At 45.0% G+C, this 22,495-nt stretch overlaps 1 protein-coding gene across 1 annotated transcript in view; it reads left to right on the top strand.

Annotated features, from left to right (window-relative positions):
- The window catches only part of LOC123157885 (uncharacterized), a 58,563-nt gene extending 37,131 nt beyond the window's left edge, over positions 1-21,432 (top strand). The window contains exons 3-6 of the mRNA XM_044576068.1: positions 17,802-18,195; positions 19,687-19,744; positions 20,077-20,263; positions 20,353-21,432. Coding sequence (XP_044432003.1) covers positions 17,802-18,195; positions 19,687-19,744; positions 20,077-20,263; position 20,353 — 640 coding nt within the window. The 3' untranslated portion in view covers positions 20,354-21,432. The remainder of the gene's footprint in view (positions 1-17,801; positions 18,196-19,686; positions 19,745-20,076; positions 20,264-20,352) is intronic.
- The last annotated feature ends 1,063 nt before the right edge of the window (positions 21,433-22,495 follow it).

Genomic DNA, 22,495 nt, shown 5'->3' with positions numbered 1-22,495 from the left:
TTTCTACTGCAACTCTATTTTATTTTAATCTAGCGCCCATGATCTTTCTCCTCCTTATAAACCACCCTTGAAAACCCTTAAGTCCAGGAGATTGGACCCATTGGAACATTTTTTGTCCATGAAATAATAGCCTTTAGTTTCTGCCCAAAATTGGTTTTCTCAAAAACTTGCACTAACAAGTTTCTGGTTTTGCCCAACTAACCTTGCCTCCCTCTTTATCATCCAAAGAGACTATGATTTGGAGTTTTTGGCCACCCCAAGAGTTGCCTAGATGCCCCTGGCATTCTGTCAAACACCTTTACTGCATGGCCAGTTTTGGCTTGTCATTTAAATTATTTATAATCCCTTTATGTGGTGTCGCTCAAACGCCCTAGTGTGGCATGCTTGTTATTTACATTACTTATAAGCCCTTTATGTGGTGTCGCTCAGACGCACGACTGTGGCATGCTTGTTATTTATATTACTTATAAGCCCTTTATGTGGTGTCGCTCAGACACCCGACTGAGGCATGCTTTAAATTATTATCCTTTCGAGGCATCGCGTCAGACACCCGATCGGTGCATTCTGCTTCTACCCCAGCATTGCCTATTCATGTTGTATATGAATAACTTGCTTACGTGCATCATGGATTTTATTTTGTGACCGACGTTGTGATCATAGAATAATTCAGAGCATGATTATTAGTTGTTATATTATACCTGTGTTCATAATGTTTGCGAGTACATTCAAAAGTACTCACTGGCTTGTCCCTGGCTATTGTCTTGGCCAGATTTCTTGCTTGGAGAGGAGCGTTGCGATGACAGCCCCGGAACCTAAGCAGTGATGAAAGCAGCCTCATGAAGATAGGAGTTATCCAGGTCAGCTGTTCCTGTGGGAAATGGAGTCCCATAGATGCTGAAAGACCACAAACCGCTTCCGCCATCAGCCACTAGAAACCATTTGTTATACTCATAGGCCAGAATGGTCTTGTACTACATATTTTGTATTTTGCTTGGAGTTTCTGTATCAAGTTGGTGCCTCATTAGCTAACAGTAATCCTGGGGCTGGTTTGCACAAGGGCTATTTTTTGGGAAATTGATACCCCGAAAATCCGGTCACTACACCGTGCACAATGCCAAGAGCTTTGACAAGGTCGTCCAGCGAGACGGGAGGCCGGTCACCGTTGATGGTTACCATCAGCACTTTGCCAGCAAACTGGTCGTCAAGCGCCGCCATGCCACTATTGAGCGACATCACGCAACGACCGAAGGCAGGATGGACCTCAGGATCTCCGGCTCGGAGATCCGCGTTGACCGGCGACATGATAGTGCGCTTGAGTACAGGGAGTACAGGAGGGGGATTTGGGAGCACGAAAACACCAGTGGCGCCCACATGTCGGCCTAAGAGTCCTTATTCTTTTTTTTGGAGAGCCCGGCCTTTTTTTTAGGATCTTTTGAGAGCTTGGCCTGAGAATCATAATTGACCTATTTGGCATTGCGTTACTACTCGGCCCATATTCAACGACACCTCACTGGCCCAAACAAGTGTACATCATCGAAAAGACACTAAGCTCAAATTATATAACTTGAAAAAAGGAGATATACTCTGAACACTGGAGAATGGTGATGCCCTCATTTATCCCACCAGTAGTTCGAGACAATAAACAGTTCGAAACAATGATATATACAACATTCAAACACTGACTAGTGACTACTACTGACATAAACAACAAGACATGATAGTTCATAAGAAGTCTTGCTACACCACCAAAATGCACCCATCTGCAACGCTCAGACTCTCGTGATCCAGACGAGAATGACATTCTAAACAGAAGCAACTATTACATAGTAAGAGTGAGATAGACGAGGATGACCAAATGACAAGGAATATGCATAACAAAAGAAAGAACTACCCATCCAAAACCAGCAGCAAAGACAACAAAGTCATTCAAAGAGATGATCCAACAACATCATAATTTGCAGCCCCGCTTTAGCGACCAGTGACCGGAGACACCAGTACTCCACCCTTCCGATGCAACAGCCCAATTACCTATCAACCTGAAGGCTTGAACCACATCACTGCCTGTCGTAATTGAGACATCCAAGGATCAAAGTTAATCCTCATGCCTTTGTCATTCTCACCTTCTTTTGGCTGCAGGCTGTTTTGTTGACAATCAGGGGAGTTTGCTCCCGAACTCCTAGGGCTCGCCGTGTAGACACAGTTTTCCATAGCAAACAGAGCCTCTCTGCCATCAAGGTCCTTGCCAACGGTGAGCTCCTGGTTAATCGGATAATTGAGTCCGAGAAACAGTGAGTGTGAACAAAGGTTGTTTACCCGCCTCCAACTAAAAAATCCTAAAGGCCACAACAAGATGGTATCCTGCTCATGGACGTAACAGCCACTGTCCAGATACTCTCATATTATATGGTGCTTGTATATAGTGGGGTTTTTGCGATATAACTTTTCCGGCTCATGTGTCCGAATGATCATCAGTCTTTTGCCGTCGTCTGATCGAGCGAGGAACCAGTTGTGCTTCCCTGTTTTTGGGAAAGGTGGTGTGATGTAGGGTGGAACCCTATAGCGTCGATCTTTCACGTTTGGAGTGGATCCTACCGGGAATCACGAAGAACACGCGGAAGCACAAAGGGGAAACACGGGGAAAACGAGAGAGAATCACAAAACCGATAAGGAATCAATCACACAAGTGCTAGATCATCACACACATAAGGTAGCACAAGGTTCAAGATCAACAAAGATAAGGATACAAAGGAACCGTTCTTCTCCGCGAGGAGGCCTTGATGTTCTTCCATAGAAGGGGTCTTGAATCCGCTTGGGGGATCTTCTCCGAAGAGGTCGTGAACTCCGAGGAGAAGTATCCAAGTGGATGAGCAAAGGCTCTCACACAAATATGAGCTAATCCAATGCTAACTCTAACTAGGAGGAGGTGGGGGAGTATATATAGTGCTAGCCCACGAAGGGGTAAGTGAGAGGGGGGATACATGGGCCCTTGGCCTGAGTCTTTGCATGCAGGCAGGCCGGAAGTTCCGGGTAGGGCCGGAAGTTCCGGGCTCCAGAAGTTCCGGCTGGGTTCCGGGATAACCAGAGAGTTGGCGCGCTCGGGGCTGGTCTGGACTCCGGGGGCCGGAGGTTCCGGGCAGGCCGGAAGGTCCGGGGGCCGGAAGTTCCGGGAGGCCGGAAGGTTTGGGCTTTCCAGAAGCTTGTCCCTGCTTCTTCTTCCTTCTCCTCTTCCCTGCTTGGCCTCGGTCCTTGGATCCTCCATGGTCGTCTCGGTTGTACCTGAGTGTATGCAAGGTCCATGCAGGAGGTAGTAGCCATGTCTCACATGTGGAAAGTGACGGTTCGGAAAGGAGCGAGTCACCTTGAGTCCAATGGCGTATCGTTGAGGTCTCGTCATAAGTCCTTTTGGGGTTTGGAGAGTAGTCGGAGTGTACATCGGGATGACCGTGGGATGCTCCGCATCATCTCCCCCCTTGGGAAAGATCCGACCTCGGATCATGATCCTCATCACCATGGAAACGGTTGTCATGGGCTGACTTGTAGTTGGACGTAGGTGAAGGCATTGCGCAACCCAAGTACTCCAAGGTGTCTCCGGTATGTGGTACATGCAAAATGAGCAAACACAAGCGACACTCGGAAATACAATGGTTAGCGCACACAAAATGTCCATCAATTAAGCGTGAGTCCATGCGAAGGGATAGTGCGTGACAAAGCGCATGAAGCTTATCAAGATGTTCTAGAATGGTATGCAAAGCATTCATGGGAACAAATGCAATCATTGTGCACACAATTGTGTTATGAGTATGAGAAATGCAACCATGGTGCAAAATGATGTCATAATGGGATGGTTTATCAAATGCATGAACATGGCAATGGATGCTCAACATGTGGATATTATCATGCAATTGATGGTCGACAATATGGTCATGATGTATGAATATGCCATCAAGGTAGATCACAACAAATTTGCTAAGGAAATGCACAAGCTCATATATCATGGATGACATGGGAATACAAGATGCAACAAGGCAATCATAATGTGAGTCAATCCATGCATGAGGTGCAAACTTGTGGTAAGTATGATATGTCCATCAAGCATGACATGTGGGAGCATAATCAACAAATATGTAGGTGTGAGTGCAATGTGCCAAAGGAGTGTTGATGTACCAATGCTCGATGTCGTGGCATGAGTGGAAATCCGAAGGTGCATCCAAGAAGTCCGAGCGCTCCTCAATGTAAAGGTCCATAGAGCCAATTTCCAATGTCGCTCCTCCGTTCGTGAGATGTATCATGTAGACAACAAGAAGGAAACAACAAGGAAAGAATGACCCATCCAATATGCGTATTTGAGGATGGCTCAAAGGGAAGGAGTTCACCTCAAGAAAGTTCCCAAAGATGTTGGAGTCGTACATCATGTATGCCTTCACATAGCCAATATGTCGCATAACGGCACCGCCTTGTGAATCCTCCAAAATGAAAGAACATGATAAACACTCGGAAAAACAAATGAGGTTAGCGGAAATTCAAAACCTATCATTCGTGTGGTAAGATACCCAACAAGTGTATGGATCATGCTCATCATAAGAAATGACAAGGGAGTATTGCATAGTATGGAGGCATATGATGCGAGAACAACCAAATGCAATAGGCTCAATCAAACAAGCATGCATCACAAGTAAGGTTTCAAAGTCTCCAAGATCAATAAGCATAGGATGGTTGCACTCAATACAAGTGGATATGAAAGAGGCAACTAATGGACACAAGAGACACCGATCAAGATATATCATGTGAGAGGCATGAGCATATATGTCATCAACCCAAGAAAGAGAATAATAGTGGAACATGGGTGATGCAACCAAGCAAGTAATCATAGCAATCAAGTTAAGCAAGCTAGTAGTGCGAAGATGCAACATACTAGAGGGAATCATGGCAATCATGTCATGTGTGCAAATAGTGGGCGTGAATAAGTCACATGACATAGCACAAGCATGAAAGCAAGATATGAGCAAAATATCATCAATGTAGTGGAGAGAGGCCATATGTAAATAGCAATGGGGAATCATGACTCTCCCAACACAACAAGCATCAATAGCATGGGGCACATGATAAACATGGCAAAAGCAACAAGGATCTCTGCCAAGCATGCAAATACACATAGGGTCAATCATGGGTAAATGCAAGCAAGGGTCACAATTGCATGGCAAAGGCATAGAAGCAAGTATAACATGCAAAGTGAACACGGTAAAATGAGCATAAGGGGACAAATGGTATATAGCCCATAGCCGTGTGAGAGCCAAGTTGAAGAGATGCGTGTAGTCCTTGCGTGAAGGGAACGGTGGTAAGGATAGTCCACAGGATCCCAAAGCATCGTTGCTCTCAAGAGCTCGTTTCGTCAACTCTTGGGATTGAGAGGTTGACGAGTATACATGAGTACCTATACAAAACAAAGACAAAGGAAAAATTGTGTGTGCATGGTATATGTACACATCATCCATTATGATGCGCACGTGCTTCTGTCGGTTAGCACAAAATATCCAATGTTTAAATAAATGAGATGCGCGATATAGAAACATGTCATCCATCATGATAGGTTTGTTGTTATGCATGGCATAATGGAGACTCAAATTGTGTAATGCATCATGAGAAATATCTAGAGCATTGTTATTCATGGAATGCATATGGTGTACACTATTATGAGAATCATGCAAAGTATGAAATGCATCAAGATCTCCTAATATGTATGAGGAAACTATGGGGGTCTCCTCATGAGCAAGAGTAGAAACATCACGTGTAGAATATTGACAACATTCAAAAAAATGCATATTTGGTTCAATGTGATCATGGCATGGCATAGTAGATGAATTGCGCAAATCATGTAAAGGAAGCATGGCAATATCATCACAAGAGAAGCAAAAGCCAATGACCATCATCTCGTCATCTATGCCATAAGTGCAAATAGGATTTATTTTAATGGGGCATGCATCATTACTATGTTGAGATTGTAATGATGCAATATGGGAGATCTCACTCATAGCATATGACAAGTTCAATGGATTGTCAAACATGAAGTGACCAATAGAATTTCCACAAGATATCCTATGAAGCATAGCATCACAACTAGGCAACTCAACATGCTCATCATCATATTCATCATAAATAGGTAAGTCAAGGCATGAAGAAGTTTCATTAGCATGAAGCATGGTAATAGGTGGGTCAACATCATGGGAGCACTCGATGTCAAGATGGTCCACTAGTGGGACAAGAGAAGCACCATCACCTATGTTACCTTTGGAGCGTCGGTCATGTGTTGTAGGTGAGGTGTTGAAGATCCACTCGTTGTCACCTTCATCTTGATGGAACCATGTGGGGGGTGCATCATCATCCACCATGGCCATCGTCGTCTCCATTGGAGGGATGGACTCGTCGAGGGTAGGCATGTCGTCATGTAGGAGACCTAGCACCAAAGAAGAAAACACACTAGGAGTAGAGGTTAAGTCGTTAGAAATCATAGTGGCCTCACATGCCATGTCAACTACCTCACTCTCTAAGTGTTGTGACTCACTCACTCCCTCAAGGATGCTCTCACTCATATGGTTGGTGGAGTCACTCAAATGGCGCTCAACCTCACATAGGATGTGTGGCATGCTCTCATGTGTGGGGCTAGTGGTGGTCACACTCATCCTCTCATAGGAAATGCTCTCAATGTCACGTATGGTGGAGTCACTCATGTCACTCATGTGGTGGTGGCTCTCCTCACATGGCACTTGGGGCATCTCTTCATATGTGGGTGTCGGAGAGATGTTGGTGCAAATGTCTCCATGCGCGGTCGTGTAGCTTGACTCGGAGGAGGAGTCCAATGTGGCCGTCGTCTTCATGTTGTTGAAGAGGTTCGTGCTCGTCGCCGTGGTTGAAGGGGATGGCCCTTGCTCGACCGTCTTGTCGCCGTCTTGGTGTTGGAGGCCCATATGGTGTGGCACCTCATAGCTTGTCTCCATGACCGAAGGGAGTTTCCCATGCTCGGCCATCTTCCTTGAGGGGCTTCCAAAGATGGAAGTGTCGCCCTCGCTTGTAGGTGGTCGCGTTGGACTTGATGAAGTCGATGTAGGCATACACGTGGGAAGTAGGCGAAGATGTCGTACGTCCAAAGGCGAAGATGCCTTGATAGCACTTGGCGAAGATGCCGAAGTGGTTGTTGTAGCCGTAGCACCGTCTTGGTGGTGCGTGTCTTGCGGTCTTCTCTTTTGCTCATGAAGCTTGGACTTGGCGTGAAGTAGGGCTTGTTGGGACTTGTGCACTTGCGCTTTTGGAGCATCTTCATGATGGTGATGTCGTTGTCGTGCTTGAGCTCATTGGCATTCATCGTCGTCGTGCGCATGATGCTTGGAGGTGACTTGTCCTTCATGACTATGTTGATCACGAACGTGATGGTGGTCACCATGTAGATGTTGACTTGGACGACTTGTGCTTGCATCTTGTTTGCGCTCCGAAGACTTGTGGCTTGAATGTCACCGCCTTGAAGATGATGAAGGGGAAGTAGACTTGATCAAGGCTCTAATCTCCTCCATCCTTGCATCTTGCTCCTCTTTATGTGCGGAAAGCTTCTTCTCGATGTAGTCCCTTCTACTTTCTTCGGAGTGACGAATGTCGATGGAGATGTTCTCGATGTGTTCTCACAATCTTGATTGTGCGCCTTGCACTTGTCGTTGTAGATCGAAGATAGACGCTTTGGTGATGTAGTTGTTCACGCCGTCGTTGTTGTCGAGGACCGGAGAGGAAATGCCTTGCCTATCCATCACAAGACTCGAGCAAATATGAGTGGGAGAAAGAGAAGAACTTATACCAATGTACCTTGACCGATGTTGACAATGAATCAAGTTCACTCAAATGCAGACAATGAAATAGCACTTTTGGTACCAATTCTTGTCGGTTCTCACACCTACACAAGTAAAGCTTATGGTGGAGCTCGGTGAGGATAGTGGCACAAAAATTTGATGCAAAATGTTAGCAAGAGTCAATAATGTTGAAAGAGATTCACAAATTCGCAAGTGAAACAAGTAGACCAATAGCAATATGTAGCACACGGAAACACACACACGGGTAGATAAATGGGGTCGTGCAACCAAGGAATGAGCACAAAATGTGGAATCCACGGAAAACGCTCATGTTGCACAACTCAAGAGAGACGCTAGCAGGATTGCTCAATAGGCGGATACGACACTTGTGCACAACCTATAAGATGCAAAATGTAGCAACTTTTATCCCAAGTATGCTATGTATGTATGGTTCCCGGTGTTTCTCTCAACATGATCCAAGATGATCGGATATGACAATCTTATATGCAATGTGGTATGATGCTATGGCACTTGCTTACAAGCTTCTTTGCTCTCTCTTTTTCTTTTGCTTAAAAGCTTTTTTTTCTATGGCCACTTTTGCACAATGCACAAACGAAGATAGCAATTGTGTATATGCGGGAACAAACTTGTGACACACGATATGATACCAAGATATGCACCACGATGATATGGTATGTATGCTATAGGAAGTATGACCACTAATGTGCACAAGTAACGTTGCCAACAATACTCAAATGGCTAGTCTCGATAGGCAAGTAATGCAAAATGGGCTAGGGGTTAACAATGCAATGGCAAGGGGAATATACAAAGGAGGGATACCACGATACCAAGACGATATGGAGGTTACCGTCCGGCGATGATGAGTGGCGGTGTTCTTGATGTAGAAACCAAGATGATGGAGTCTCGTCCCTAAGTAGCCGAAACACCTTAGGAAACGGAAAAACAGCGAACTCAAAATCTCAAATGTCAAATGTCAAAATGGTGGTAGCGGGAATGCGGTGGTGCTTTGCAATTGGCAAAACGGAAGTGGGATGATGGGCTATACACGTGTCGGAGTTGAAGTTGCCGTCCCTAAGTAGCCGAAACACCTTAGGAGACACAAGCCACAACTCAAAGAAGCTCAAACAACTATTGGGTTAAGTTGGGGGTGGCGGAAGTGTATGGTGGGTACGCCTATGCGGACGTTATGGTGGTGGTTGAGGAAGAAGAAACCGTCCCTAAGTAGCCTAAACACCTTAGGAGACTCAAGTCACTACTCAAACAACCTCAAATGCTATGGGGATCATAATGGGTTAGGTTGCGGAAGTCGGTGGTGGCAATGCGGATGTTATGGTGGAAGGCCTAGGCAAAGATGCCAAAGTTCCAAAAAATTGATGGAGTTAAATGGTGGTGAAACCAACGTGAGGACCTCGGGCACGTCGATAGCTTCAAAACGAGCCAAAGAACACTCAAATCGGAGTTCGGAGCAAAAAGTTATGATGAAAAAGATGAAAGAGGCTGATGCTGAAATTCTGTGCAATGTCTCTGGTTAGGCCGGAAGTTCCGGGCTCCGGAAGTTCCGAGGGTGGCCAGAAGTTTAGTTGGTCGCGGAAAAAGTGCCGGGGACTTTCGGTAAACTCTCTGTTTAGCCCGAAAGTTCTGGGTAAGGGCGGAAGTTCCGGGGGAGGCCAGAAGTTCCGGGGGTCGTGAAATTTCATCCGGGACGAACCCTAAATTCCAGATCTGAGAACGGGGGCGGAAAAACTCGAATTCCATGGTCAAAATTGGGGAGATTTCGTGGATGGAAACGGGGGAAAAGAAGGGAATGCTAGATCCACTCATAACACAACGAATCCATGGATGAAAATCAACAAAACATCATCCAAACCAACAAAGCACAAAAAAAATTGGGGGCTATTTTTGGTGGGGATTTTCGGATTTAGGACGAAATCAACAAAATCAAGCTAGAAAAAGAGGGGTAGGGGCTCCAAAAACGTGATCAACGTGGCTCATGATACCATAGATGATGTAGGGTGGAACCCTATAGCGTCGATCTTTCATGTTTGGAGTGGATCCTACGGGGAATCACGAAGAACACGCGGAAGCAGAAAGGGGAAACACGGGGAAAACGAGAGAGAATCACTAAACTGACAAGGAATCAATCACACAAGTGCTAGATCATCATACACATAAGGTAGCACAAGGCTCAAGATCAACAAAGGTAAGGATACAAAGGAACCATTCTTCTCCGCGAGGAGGCCTTGATGTTCTTCCCTCGAAGGGGTCTTGAATCCGCTTGGGGGATCTTCTCCGAAGAGGTCGTGAACTCCGAGGAGAAGTATCCAAGTGGATGAGCAAAGGCTCTCACACAAATATGAGCTAATCCAATGCTAACTCTAACTAGGAGGAGGTGGGGGAGTATATATAGTGCTAGCCCACGAAGGGGTAAGTGAGAGGGGGATACATGGGCCCTTGGCCTGAGTCTTTGCACGCAGGCAGGCCGGAAGTTCTGGGCAGGGCCGGAAGTTCCGGGCTCCGGAAGTTCCGGGAAGGTTCCGGCCGGGTTCCAGGATAACCAGAGAGTTGGCGCGCTCGGGGCTGGTCTGGACTCCGGGGGCCGGAGGTTCCGGGCAGGCCGGAAGGTCCGGGCTTTCCAGAAGCTTGTCCCTGCTTCTTCTTCCTTCTCCTCTTCCCTGCTTGGCCTCGGTCCTTGGATCCTCCATGGTCGTCTCGGTTGTACCTGAGTGTATGCAAGGTCCATGCATGAGGTAGTAGCCATGTCTCACATGCGAGTTCACCTTGAGTCCAATGGCGTATCATTGAGGTCTCGTGATAAGTCCTTTTGGGGTTTGGAGAGTAGTCGGAGTGTACATGGGGATGACCGTGGGATGCTCCGCATCATGGTGTGATTACAAAGGGCAGTAACTGTAGGGACACTGCATCATATCAAAAAGGACATGCATTGTTAATGTAAGATCAGCATTGTTCAGAGTATGAGTAGGATAATGCAAGAAACAACATTGATATGTCCCTGTTGGAACTTGGAGGAAAATACAGCGAAATGTATACCGGGTTCGAAAATATAGAAGTGCCTTGCATGGTTATAGTCATGTTATCTCGCAATCGATTCTTCACAGGAAACTACCATGTCATGCATGTTATGTAATCATGTTCTGTCCTAACAAACAAATTCTTCAAGGTAACTAACAGACCATGCATTTTTATATACTCATGTTCTGTGGGCAAATTTTTTGTGAGGATATTATTCTAGCCATTGATTGCTGAAGGGCGAATATAGGTATGTACACATGGTAAGCATTGCAGGATTTCACTACTTCCAAATATAGAGTTCTCCATATGCACATTTACTTCCCTAATGTATGGTTAGATGAAACCAACAGTGTGGTGCATGTTTCTACATCATGAAAATGAAGAAACTAACATGGCCATTGATACACACTCATATTTAGTAGTAGTATATAGATTACTGTAAAATAAGGATAATATCCATATATTCCTAACTGTTTGATTATTCAGGGTACAAATTGGCTATAATGACATGGTCACAACCGCATGAATTAACTCATTCCAAATATAGCTGATTTACGGCGTCTCTAATACATTTCCATAGTTCTACTCAAATTCTACTCAAACAGGGATATGCCAATCATCACAAAAAGTTCAAACAGTGTCATGGCGTCATCATTAACATGAGATGGAAACAACTTACATGCGCCGTCCCAGCAATACGTGGTGCCATCTGCTTTGTCGATCGCGTAGATGATGCCAATGTGTTCAATAGCATCACAGAAATGTGTATCAGCTTTGATGATGATCCACTGCGAGCCTAGTTGTCTCCAGCTAAAGAAGGCACCAGCGTAAAGATATGCGAGTCTGCGGTCGAACAAGGCAATTAGCTTGAAGTCTGCGTAATTTGCATGTCGTGTGGGCACTTGGCAGATTACAATCTTCTGCAAAACAAGGTCCGTCCAACTGACGTAGTAATCTAGATGACTTGGACCGTGATGGTAATACTCTATTTAATCCAACGGAGGAAGGATAATCTCATGGGAGGTCTGGAAGTTCACGAGCACCAACTTTTTACCATCTTCTCTGAAGGCAGCCATCCAGTGGGAGTTCATGCCGACCCAGTACATACCTGCCAAGAAGTTTTGGGCGATGGTGATCGGATCGATGTCGAGGGAAATGATGTACGGTGACCCACTACATACCTGCAAAGAAGTTTCGGATAATGGAGATCGGATTGAAGTCGAGGGGCATCATGCATGCCTCTGTATCATGGTGAGCCAATCTCGCAAGACCAGATAGCAGCAAGCAGGGTGTCTTGAAAAGCTTAGGCCTTGCTTAGACGATGGTCGTGTGCATGTGCCTCGAGCATGCAGCCAACCGTAGGGCGCTCGACATATCCATACACGAGCAACAGAGGTCGAGGATGTCACTGGGGAGATTGCTCCAATCGCGGCTCATATGGATGTTGCGCGGTTCGCGTTGGCCATGGTGGAGTTTGGAGGGGGGCTTGATTTACGGGGGAGAAGGATGTCGGTGCTGGAGTGGCTAGCGAGGGAATAGTGGTACTGGGGGAGGCGAGTGAGGCGACGGTACACGGGGGCACGGTGAGATGGAGACGGAGAAGGAGATGGAGATGGAGTGGTGCTATGGGAGCGGAGAGGGAGACCAGGCGAGGCGCCAATGTGTTGTACATCAGCGGTGAAAGACTGCACAGTGCATAGGGTGAGGCTGACTTTGGTAACCCGAACACGCCACCTGGACTAGTGTCAGGCGCAGGGTGTTGTCACTTCACTGTGAGGACCGGATGAATAGTATTTTGACCATCAAGTGTACCACAGTTGTACTACTACTACTACTACTACTAGTAGGAACATGAGTACTCCAGTATTGTATAGCGGAAATAGTTCTCCCGTGCTAGAATGCCTATTCACTTCATCGTTTAGGTATCATCCATATTGCGAGCAGAACCAAATTCTCGTGCATGCCCAATCAACGCCCTACCGCGATGCATGCAGTGGTTGTTCTGGTGCATCAAGGACGGCATGTAGATCGTTCCACACTTGAGAAGAGGAAAAATGGAAAGGTAGAACGCGGTAGCAAAGGAAGAGAACACTGGCTAATGAGGCTGGGAGGGGATCGAGCAGGAAGTTAATCCTCCACGCCTAAAGGTTTTGGGAAAACCTGATTTTTATAAGGTGACTTGTACTCACCTAAACGGAGGGAGTACTCCCTCCTTTCCGGTTTATAGGGCTTATCTCAAAATTTTAGTTTTTCCATTTTATAAGGCTCAATTTGGTTGTTCCCCATCACATGTTCAGTTTCCAAGGTGCATTAAATCATTGCATGCAAGTATTAAGAGAAAATTGACCAATGCATGTACTTTATGCATGCATGCATTGCAATTAATGCATTGATAAACATAATTTTTTGAGAAAAACAAGAGCATTAATTAGGTGATTTTGCAAACTACAAAAATATTCCACCACTCACCATCTATCTTGGTTGGTGAGATTTTTTAATTAAGCCCTATAAACCGGAAAGGAGGGAATATTCCTTAACCAGAGAATGTTGTGTCTCCCACTCACGCGCTCAAAAAAAAGCTACGACACATTTTTTATCTGTTTTCATAGGTCCCACCTATCAGGAAGGATGGGCACGTACACGAACATGTACGACTCATCAGTCTACCCGCATAGCCTTTTCGTTTAGTCTACCTAGCCGTCTAATCAACTTCTTGCACACCACTTCTCCCATTTACTTCTCCATTGGGAACCGAATCTCCTCGGCTTCTTCACCCCCCCTTCGTCTTCATTTGCATCCAAACCCCACTACGTTCACATTGTTTTAACCTCTTTAAATAATGATCTACTACTTCAGTTAGACCAGCCATCTAATCCTAATTCTCCAAACCATAGCCCTCCGTTCCAGCGGTTCCAAATGGCGAAAGAGATCGAGATGCAGGTTTTTAGCGTCCAACATGTCCTCATCGAAGGCTCGATGCGCATAGTTGCCACCGTCACCGTCCACCCATGGGTTGTTTGCAGTGGATCAACAATGTATCCAACTCCCTCAAAAAGGTAGAGACGAGGGTCATCGGTCTCGACGCACAGTACACGAAGCGTGCCCCTGGGAAGATCCAGCGCGCTGCCGTCCTTCAGATGTGCCTCGAAGATGATGTTTTGGTGTACCACATCATACACTCGCCCTCCATACCAAGTGAGGTTCACGATTTCTTGTCTCAGGAGGACGTATACTTCTGTGGGGCAGCCATCGAAGGGGACAAACAGAACCTGGAGCCGTACAACGTTGATTTGAAAAGCATCACTGACCTACAAACCAGAATCAAAATTCCTGTAGAAGATTGTGCTAAACAGACACCATCCCTATTCGATATAGCAAATTTTGTGCTCGGTAAAAATCTTCAGAAGGGTGACGAGACGGTGGCATTAAGGTCGTCTGGATGGTAGAATTATCCCTTGACGTACGAGCGGATAAAATATGCTACCCTCGATGCTCGTGTGAGTTTCGAGATAGCTGCAAGATCCAAAGAGCTTGTTGCGAAGCCGTCTCCCAAAGAGAATGAGAATAAGAAGAAGAAGAAGAAGAAGAAGAAGAAAAGGCTGCACCAGCAGGAGGGCATTATGGATGGATGAACTATTTCCTCTCTTGTAAAAAAAATTATTCCCTCTCGGTGTATATTGATATAGATGGACTATTTCAATGGTGTGCATGTCTTTGGAACAGAGTAGTAGCATGGGTCCGCTTGACTATAAGGAACTATTTATCCCCATATATAGCTTTCTCTGCTACTCCTTCCAATGATCGGTATGTAGTGCATGTGTTCGTAGACATGGCAACTTGTCCATGGAAGTTCAACTACGGCAACCATAACGTTTCATCTCGCGATTCCCACGACGCCTCTCCAACCCAAGGCACTACGCCCCGCGACGTGCGCCTCACCCCTCTCGGCCGCACCGCCCCTCTGCCTTTGTGTGCATGACATGTGGGCCACCTAAAATGCGGCGAGCATCAAGTTTCTACCACAGCCACCTGCGATTCCCACAATGCCGCTCGAACCCATGAAACCACACGTCCTCCGACCTGCGGCTCACCCCTCTTGGCCCCACTGCCCCTCTGGCTTCAGGAGCATTACATGTGGACCAGTCACCTATCGGGTCCACATGTTATTGACTCAAAGGTAGGTGTAGTAAGGCGCTGAAGCTCAGCCCGACGGCCCTGAGAGGGAAATGTAACTCCTGCGCCAGGGCTTGTGGTGCTCCCGCAGCACGAACTCGTGCCAAACTCGAGATTTGTTTCTTTACTATACATGCATGCAACGATTTAATGGACATTGTAATCTCAACATGTGATGGGGAGCTCTAAATTTGAATTTGAAACTTATAAAACGAAAAGATTCAAAACAAATAAACTGGGAGAGAGGTAGTATATCGTAGGATGTGTCCCATACAAAATAAGTCCCCTGGTTTGTCACTGCGAAGATGCAGTTATAAAGGAGCACATCGTCTTGCTACTTGTACAGCAACAAATCGGCCGTAGACAGCATGGTCCGCCTTTGACTGCCATGTGCAAGGTTCGTGCTATCTTAATCAATCTCACTATGGTTCCATCGTATGAATTCATGTGGTGGCCCGTTGCATGGCTGATCCCAATGTTGGACAAAATTTCTACGGGAACGGTGTCACCGTTGTAAATGTTGTGCAAATTGATGTTGGTACCCTCCCGTACATATGCAAGCCAATCTCCACTCGCACCGAGCCTAACCTGTGAAACAGTGGGCAGGGGTAGAATTAGGAAATGGACACGGCAGTAGTCTTTAGAATGCATTTACTACGTGATCAAACTCATCTTACCTGCTCATCAGAGGAAATCTGAGTGCCCCTCAACGTCGGCATCTCAAGGGGCGTCAACTTGCAACTACGGCCATGCCGCGCTGGAGAGACCCCCAAGGAAACATCCTCGTACGTTCCACGGAACATCAAGATACATTTGTATGAGTAGTTTATCTTGTGAGAGAAAAGGATGAACGAGGGAAGGCCTCTAGAGATAGAGATGGACACTACTACTACCAATGTGCTGGCCCGTGCATTCCAATGGATCCAAAGTAGTAGAATAATACCTGTCCACGTGCTTGAAATATAAACACTCTAGTTTTGATATACATGTGTCAGCAGACATGACAGCTTGTCCATGGAAGTTGAACCACGGCGACCATCACGTTTCTTGTTTCTACCAGTGCCACACCCACACGCGATTCCCACGACGCCGCTCCAACCCATGGAACGACGTCCCCCAACGTGGACATGGATCCTCTAACATGGCTATCACTGCCTTGCCCTGCCTTTCCTTTGCTGACAGGTGGGACCCGCGCTTATGGGTCCCACATGTCAGTGATAGAATGGTAGGATTATTCGCGTCAGGGGATCATCATCCCCCCGACGTGCCCCTCATCCCTCTCGGCCCCACCGCTCCTCTGCCTTTGTGTGCATGATGATACGTCTCCAACGTATCTATAATTTTTGATTGTTCCATACAACTATATTACCCCTTTTGGATGTTTATGGGCTTTATTTTACACATTTATATCATTTTTGGGACTAACCTACTAACCGGAGGCCCAGCCCATATTGTTGTTTTTTTTGCCTATTTCAGTATTTCGAAGAAAAAGAATATCAAACAGAGTCCAAACGGAATGAAACCTTTGGGAGCGTGATTTTTGGAAGAAACGTGATCCGGAGAGCTTGGAGTGCAAGTCAAAAAGCCTCTTGGGCCCCATGAGATAGGGGGCCGCCCCCTCCCTGTAGGGCGCGCCCCCTGTTTCGTGGGCCCCTCGGGTGGCCACCGACGTACTTCTTCCTCCTATATATATCTATGTACCCCGAAAACATCCAGGAGCACCAGGAAACACAATTTCCACCGCCGCAACCTTTTGTATCCGCGAGATCCCATTTTGGAGCCTTCGCCGGCACTCTGCCGGAGGGGGAATCAACCATGGAGTGCTTCTACATCAACATCCTTTCCCCTCCGATGAGTTGTGAGTAGTTTACCATAGACCTACGGGTCCATAGTTATTAGCTAGATGGCTGATTCTCTCTTTTTGGATCTCAATACAATGTTCTCCCCCTCTCTTATGGAGATCTATTCGATGTAAACTCTTTTTGCGGTGTGCTTGTCGAGATCCGATGAATTGTGGGTTTATGATCAAGTTTATCTATGAATAATATTTGAATCTTCTCTGAATTATTTTATGTATGATTGAGTTATCTTTGCAAGTCTCTTCGAATTATCAGTTTGGTTTGGCCTAATAGATTGGTCTTTCTTGCCATGGGAGAAGTGCTTAGCTTTGGGTTCAATCTTGCGGTGTTCTTACCCAGTGACAGAAAGGGTTGCAAGACACGTATTGTATTGTTGCCATCGAGGATAACAAGATGGGGTTTATATCATATTGCATGTGTTTATCCCTCTACATCATGTCATCTTGCTTAATGCGTTACTCTGTTCTTATGAACTTAATAATCTAGATGCATACTAGATAGCGGTCGATGCGTGAAATAATAGTAGTAGATGCAGGCAGGAGTCGGTCTACTTGTTATGGACGTGATGCCTATATACATGATCATGCCTAGATAATCTTATAACTATGCGCTTTTCTATCAATTGCTCGATAGTAATTTGTTCACCCACCGTAATACTTATGCTATCTTGAGAGAAGCCTCTAGTGAAACCTATGGCCCCCAGGTCTATCTCTTATCGTATTTGATTTCAATCTACTTTATTTGCATCTTTACTTTTTGCATCTATATTAAAAAATACCAAAAATATATTTATCTCACTACAACAAAATCCCCCCTATATCAATGCATATCTACCAATGATATGATAAGATGTGTTGTTTGTTTCCACCTCCCACGCCCACCTCGCCAGCTTAGTGCTAACCTCCTCCTCGTTCCCTAGAAAGCAGCTTATAACCTCCCCGTGTACCCACCTCCTCCCAGATTTTTCTATCCCCAATCTCTCTCTCTCTCTCTCTCTGTCATCCCCAAATCGCCTCTCAGCCGAGCTCCATGACCGCACCGCTGCCTCGGCACCACCGATTCCGGTTAGCTCTGGTGCTCTCCCGCAAAGTTTCTCACTATCCCGGTTGTCCCTCGGTGCTCTCCACCGACCCCGCGCCGCCACGACGTCCTCCGCCCCTCTATCGCAACCCTACTGGTCGCCGCGGGTCGCCGGCGCGGCTGCCGCGCCTCCTCTAGTTTCTAGCTTGGTCTCGGCGGTGTTGCTCTGCCTCGGGTACCTCACCTCCGACATTGATGGTTTAGTAAGGCACTCTCCTCTGCCCGTACTCTCTCTGGTGCTTTGTGAGGACATGGCCATCGTGCCATGGTCGATTCTTTGCTGGCAATCACGACTGTGATCTAAACTATCTTATTATTTGCCTGATGCACTACCACCTGCGCTCGCTTGTACCTGCATCCACGCTGCCCCACGGTCTTGAGTTCTCTATTGTACGCTCAAATACAACTGCCTAGTGTTAGCCATCGTCGTATTATACATCACAGCTGGATAAGAACCCATCACGGTCAGTGATCTTGCTGGAGGCCCAAATATTCAGTTCATTTAAGTTTCGGGCTCGCATTATACATAGAGAAAGAAGTTTAGAGCAAAAAACAACAACACTGTATATCATTTCAGTATTACAAGAGAACAATATGGTACATTAACAACCGGGGATTTCTTTTAAAAGTGACATAGTTGTAACATATTCCTACCCTGATTAGTCATAAATAAAATTGATAAAGACTAAACAGTTTAACGTGGATTACTGAAACCTTTTTATGTGTGTTTTTTAGAGAACTAATTACAACTGAATCAACTACAGATTTGATGTCAACTGGCAAAAGCAATTAGGAAGAAAGGATTGTCAATGCAGTTCGGATAAGTAAGCTAGCGGACCATATTTGTCTAGAAAAGAATGGGCAGAAATGTAACAGGACCTAGCAAATATTGAGGCTACTTGAGTATAAAAAGACTGAGTCATAAATTTGGACTGCAACCTGTCCCAGGAGCATTCTGACAAGTTCTACCACTGCGTACAAATTCTAATGAAAACTATGTAACTTGTTCAAAATGCAAAAATCAGATTATGTTAACTGTGTAAACTTTGCTGAAAATCATTTTCCTTTTCGAAACACACTTAGCATATCTTTTTTCTTTCATGAATACGCAAGCTGCGTATCTTTTCATTGATAGAAGGAGAGTACAAGCATGAGGTTGCAATGCTTACAAGGCCATGTACACGCTAGGCATGGTGTACAGGCGTAGGAGCAGACTAGAACAAGGGGGTTAATTTACTCAGCCACAAAACAAAAAACTAGGAACTACGCGCCGGGGATGATGTTTTGTATCCCATTGGCGCCAGCCTTGGCCCATAGGTGCGCCTCTTCCTTGATGGTATCGGAGATGGGGGTGAGCGATGGTCTGGCTCCATCGAAGATGCATGCGTTGCGGTGCTTCCAGAGCCACTGTGCACATGGAGGCCGGCGCGTGGTCGTGGGAAGAGCTCTACCAAGTCTAGAAGGGTGTGTTGGGGTCGGGGAGGTTGACCGCCGCGCGAGCCCAACCTAGGATCTCATGCCAAACTTAGCATATCTATTACTTAGTATATCTAGTTGTGGTGCATTATATATGTTTAAATTTTCTTGCTGCTATGTGCACAGATGAGTCCTTACCTATTTCGTTGTCACAGTTCTGTAATACTATAGGAATAAGTATCACATGCGTCCATCCCTAATCTCAGCTTCCCTTACAGGTTCTGAAATTGACCTTGCTTCAGCCAACATGCGTGTGGTCGTTCTGTCTCTTAGCAGGTAAACTGATACACCATAATCCTGAATTTAATATATTTCATTTGGCTCCATCGTATGTACAATTATATACACTAAAAAATTAGTTTGGGAGCAGTTCTTGCATTGATGTATTATCCAAGATAAATCATTGCAGAATCAGTAGAATATTAAGATGACACTCGCACGAATATTCTAACATGTGTTTGCATGAATCACAACTAAATAAGATGCATTGCTGAACCTCTCTTCCCACGTCTTTTTTTTCTTAACTCACCCACACGTCTTGTTATTGTAAGTAGCGAATCAATTTCTTTTTATTTTTCTGTAAACATCCTGAATTCCACCTTTTCTAGAAACAGAACTCCCTATTTTTTTCCTAGAGAAGCCCAAACAAACCTGGGCCCTTTCAGGGGTCGAGGCCATGGCTCACGTCTGGGGATCAACACATTTGAATCTCCGCTTGTGGTACATGTCCCCATCTCTGTTCAGGGTGGCGCTACAAGATCAAATCGAAACCAGATCACATGGCAGCTCAGTCTGGTATGTACATCATTCCCAACTGCTAATTAATTATTCTGTGATGTCTTCTTGTTTACTAATCAGAGCATCCTCTTGTCTGTACTAATTAGACCATGCATTCCTTCAAGGTTGAGTCAGAGCCTAGGTAGGTGTGATGACGAGCACAAGTGGATTGGATAGTTGCCCTTCCACCCCCCTCTCCCCTTATGTTCCTTATAGTTCATTGTTTTTTGTGCTGTTGCTTCTGCAGGTTCCGAAAATTCATTCATAGGAAATCCTAACGCGTGATTATACATAATTTTGTATTTTCCAGAGGTCTCTACATTGTATTTTCCATAATTGGAAAATACTTATCATTTAATTTGGAGCTGATGCAAGATGCCAAATTTATTTAGTACATGGTTATAAGTTGCATAATCTGCAATGTTGTTTAATAAACTCATGTTGAAAACGTTCTTGCCTTTAGATTATTATAATTAGCCCCACATCTATATCTATATCAGGGTCTTCTTAAATCACATTTGTGAGCATTTATCACACTACCTAATTTAGGTACATCCAAATCTAGCCTGGTGTGAATTATTTTCTTTGAACATAAAGTATTTTTGAATTGTGGAAACCTTGCATCTATTTGTATTTTCTGGAAAGCTGCAGATCTTTCTTTAAAAACGAAGGATCTGTGATATGTCAGCACATGTTTTTCTTCAAAGGAGGTACCTCATTTCTTACATAGTATGTTCATTTCAAGGTTTAACTCAATTAACACACAACAGATTTGTTCATAAGAAAGCAATGATCAAAAGTATTTGTCGAATGTTCGCTGTTACTCTCCTTTCTGCGTACAAAGCTGCTAATGTCATGGCATTCAACTTCTGTATGGTGCCCCTCTACATTTTGTTGCTCTATTAACCTGCTTTTATCTACCGTAAGTTACTCATGTAATTTTTCGTTTCTCTAGATTTCCAAGATAAATGGATGATGCATGGCTCAGATATTGATTGCAAGGCCAAGAATGGGGTTACTGTTAGATAATTAGAATGTCATTTTCACGATCAATGTTTCAAACATTGTAGTAGATCACAAGGTCAAGAATTATGATAAAACTAGATAGTTTCACATCTTGTAATCTTTGGATCATGTTCTATGCAACGCTGCACAATCGAATTAATATATGAAGCAGGTTTATTTTATTGTGGCTCCTATAGAGTATTGATGTTGACCAAAAAATTCTGGATGGCAATATATAAAATATCATCAATCAATCATGATATTTAGCAAAGCCTCTATAGTAGTTGCAACGATATAACATATGATTGTGCAGGGTCGCCACCAACGCATCTGAAGTGTTGTAGGGCTTCAACTCTATATGTTGCTACCTTACAACACATCTACATGCCGTTTACCAACACATGTGTATACGTTGTTGTAGACCTTAGCAACGCCACCAACGACAATACATAGTAATCCGTTGGTGTAGACCATAGCAACACATATATGTACATACGACAACGCATTGATGCGTTACTGAAGGGGGGTTCTTGTTGTAGTGTCTTATCATACTATCTTTATTAGATCTCACTTTCGCAAGTGGCCGTGAAGGGATTGACAACCCCTTTATTGTGTTGGTTGCGAGTTCTCAGTTTGTTTGTGTAGGTGCATGGGACTTTTGAGGAGCCTCCTACTGGATTGATAACTTGGTTCTCAAAATAAAGGGAAATACTTATGCTACACTTTGCTGCATCACCCTCTCCTCTTCGAGGAAACCCAACGCAAGGTCAAGACGTAGCAAGAAGGATTTCTGACGCCGTTGCCGGGGAGGTCTTCACTCATGTCAAGACATACTAAGTACCCATCACAAACCCATATCCCTCACATTTACATTATTTGCCATTTGCCTCTCATTTTCCTCTCCCCCACTTCACCCTTGCCGTTTTATTCGCCCTCTCTTTCCCAACCTCCTCCTCTCTTTTCGCTTGCCTTTTTCTGTTTGCTCGTGTGTTAGTTCATTTACCTTGTCATTATAGCTAGTCCCCTATCTTTATTCTCACTCACGAACAAGAAATTCACAATTTTAAACAAAGGGAGAGGGAAAGTTTAAAAGATACTTGGCATAGAATTTGCAATGCCCAATATAAAGCTACTAGGAAGCTTGCTACTTCCGTTCTTCTCTGCAATTTTTATGTAGGCATTACTCCTTGGAATAGATGTGTTCTTGATATTGCTACCGGAGGTGATTTTATGAGTAGCCATACT

This window comes from Triticum aestivum, chromosome 7B (assembly GCF_018294505.1).
Source record: "Triticum aestivum cultivar Chinese Spring chromosome 7B, IWGSC CS RefSeq v2.1, whole genome shotgun sequence".
NCBI classification, from domain to species: domain Eukaryota; kingdom Viridiplantae; phylum Streptophyta; class Magnoliopsida; order Poales; family Poaceae; genus Triticum; species Triticum aestivum.
This window is presented reverse-complemented; position numbering and strand designations above follow the sequence as displayed.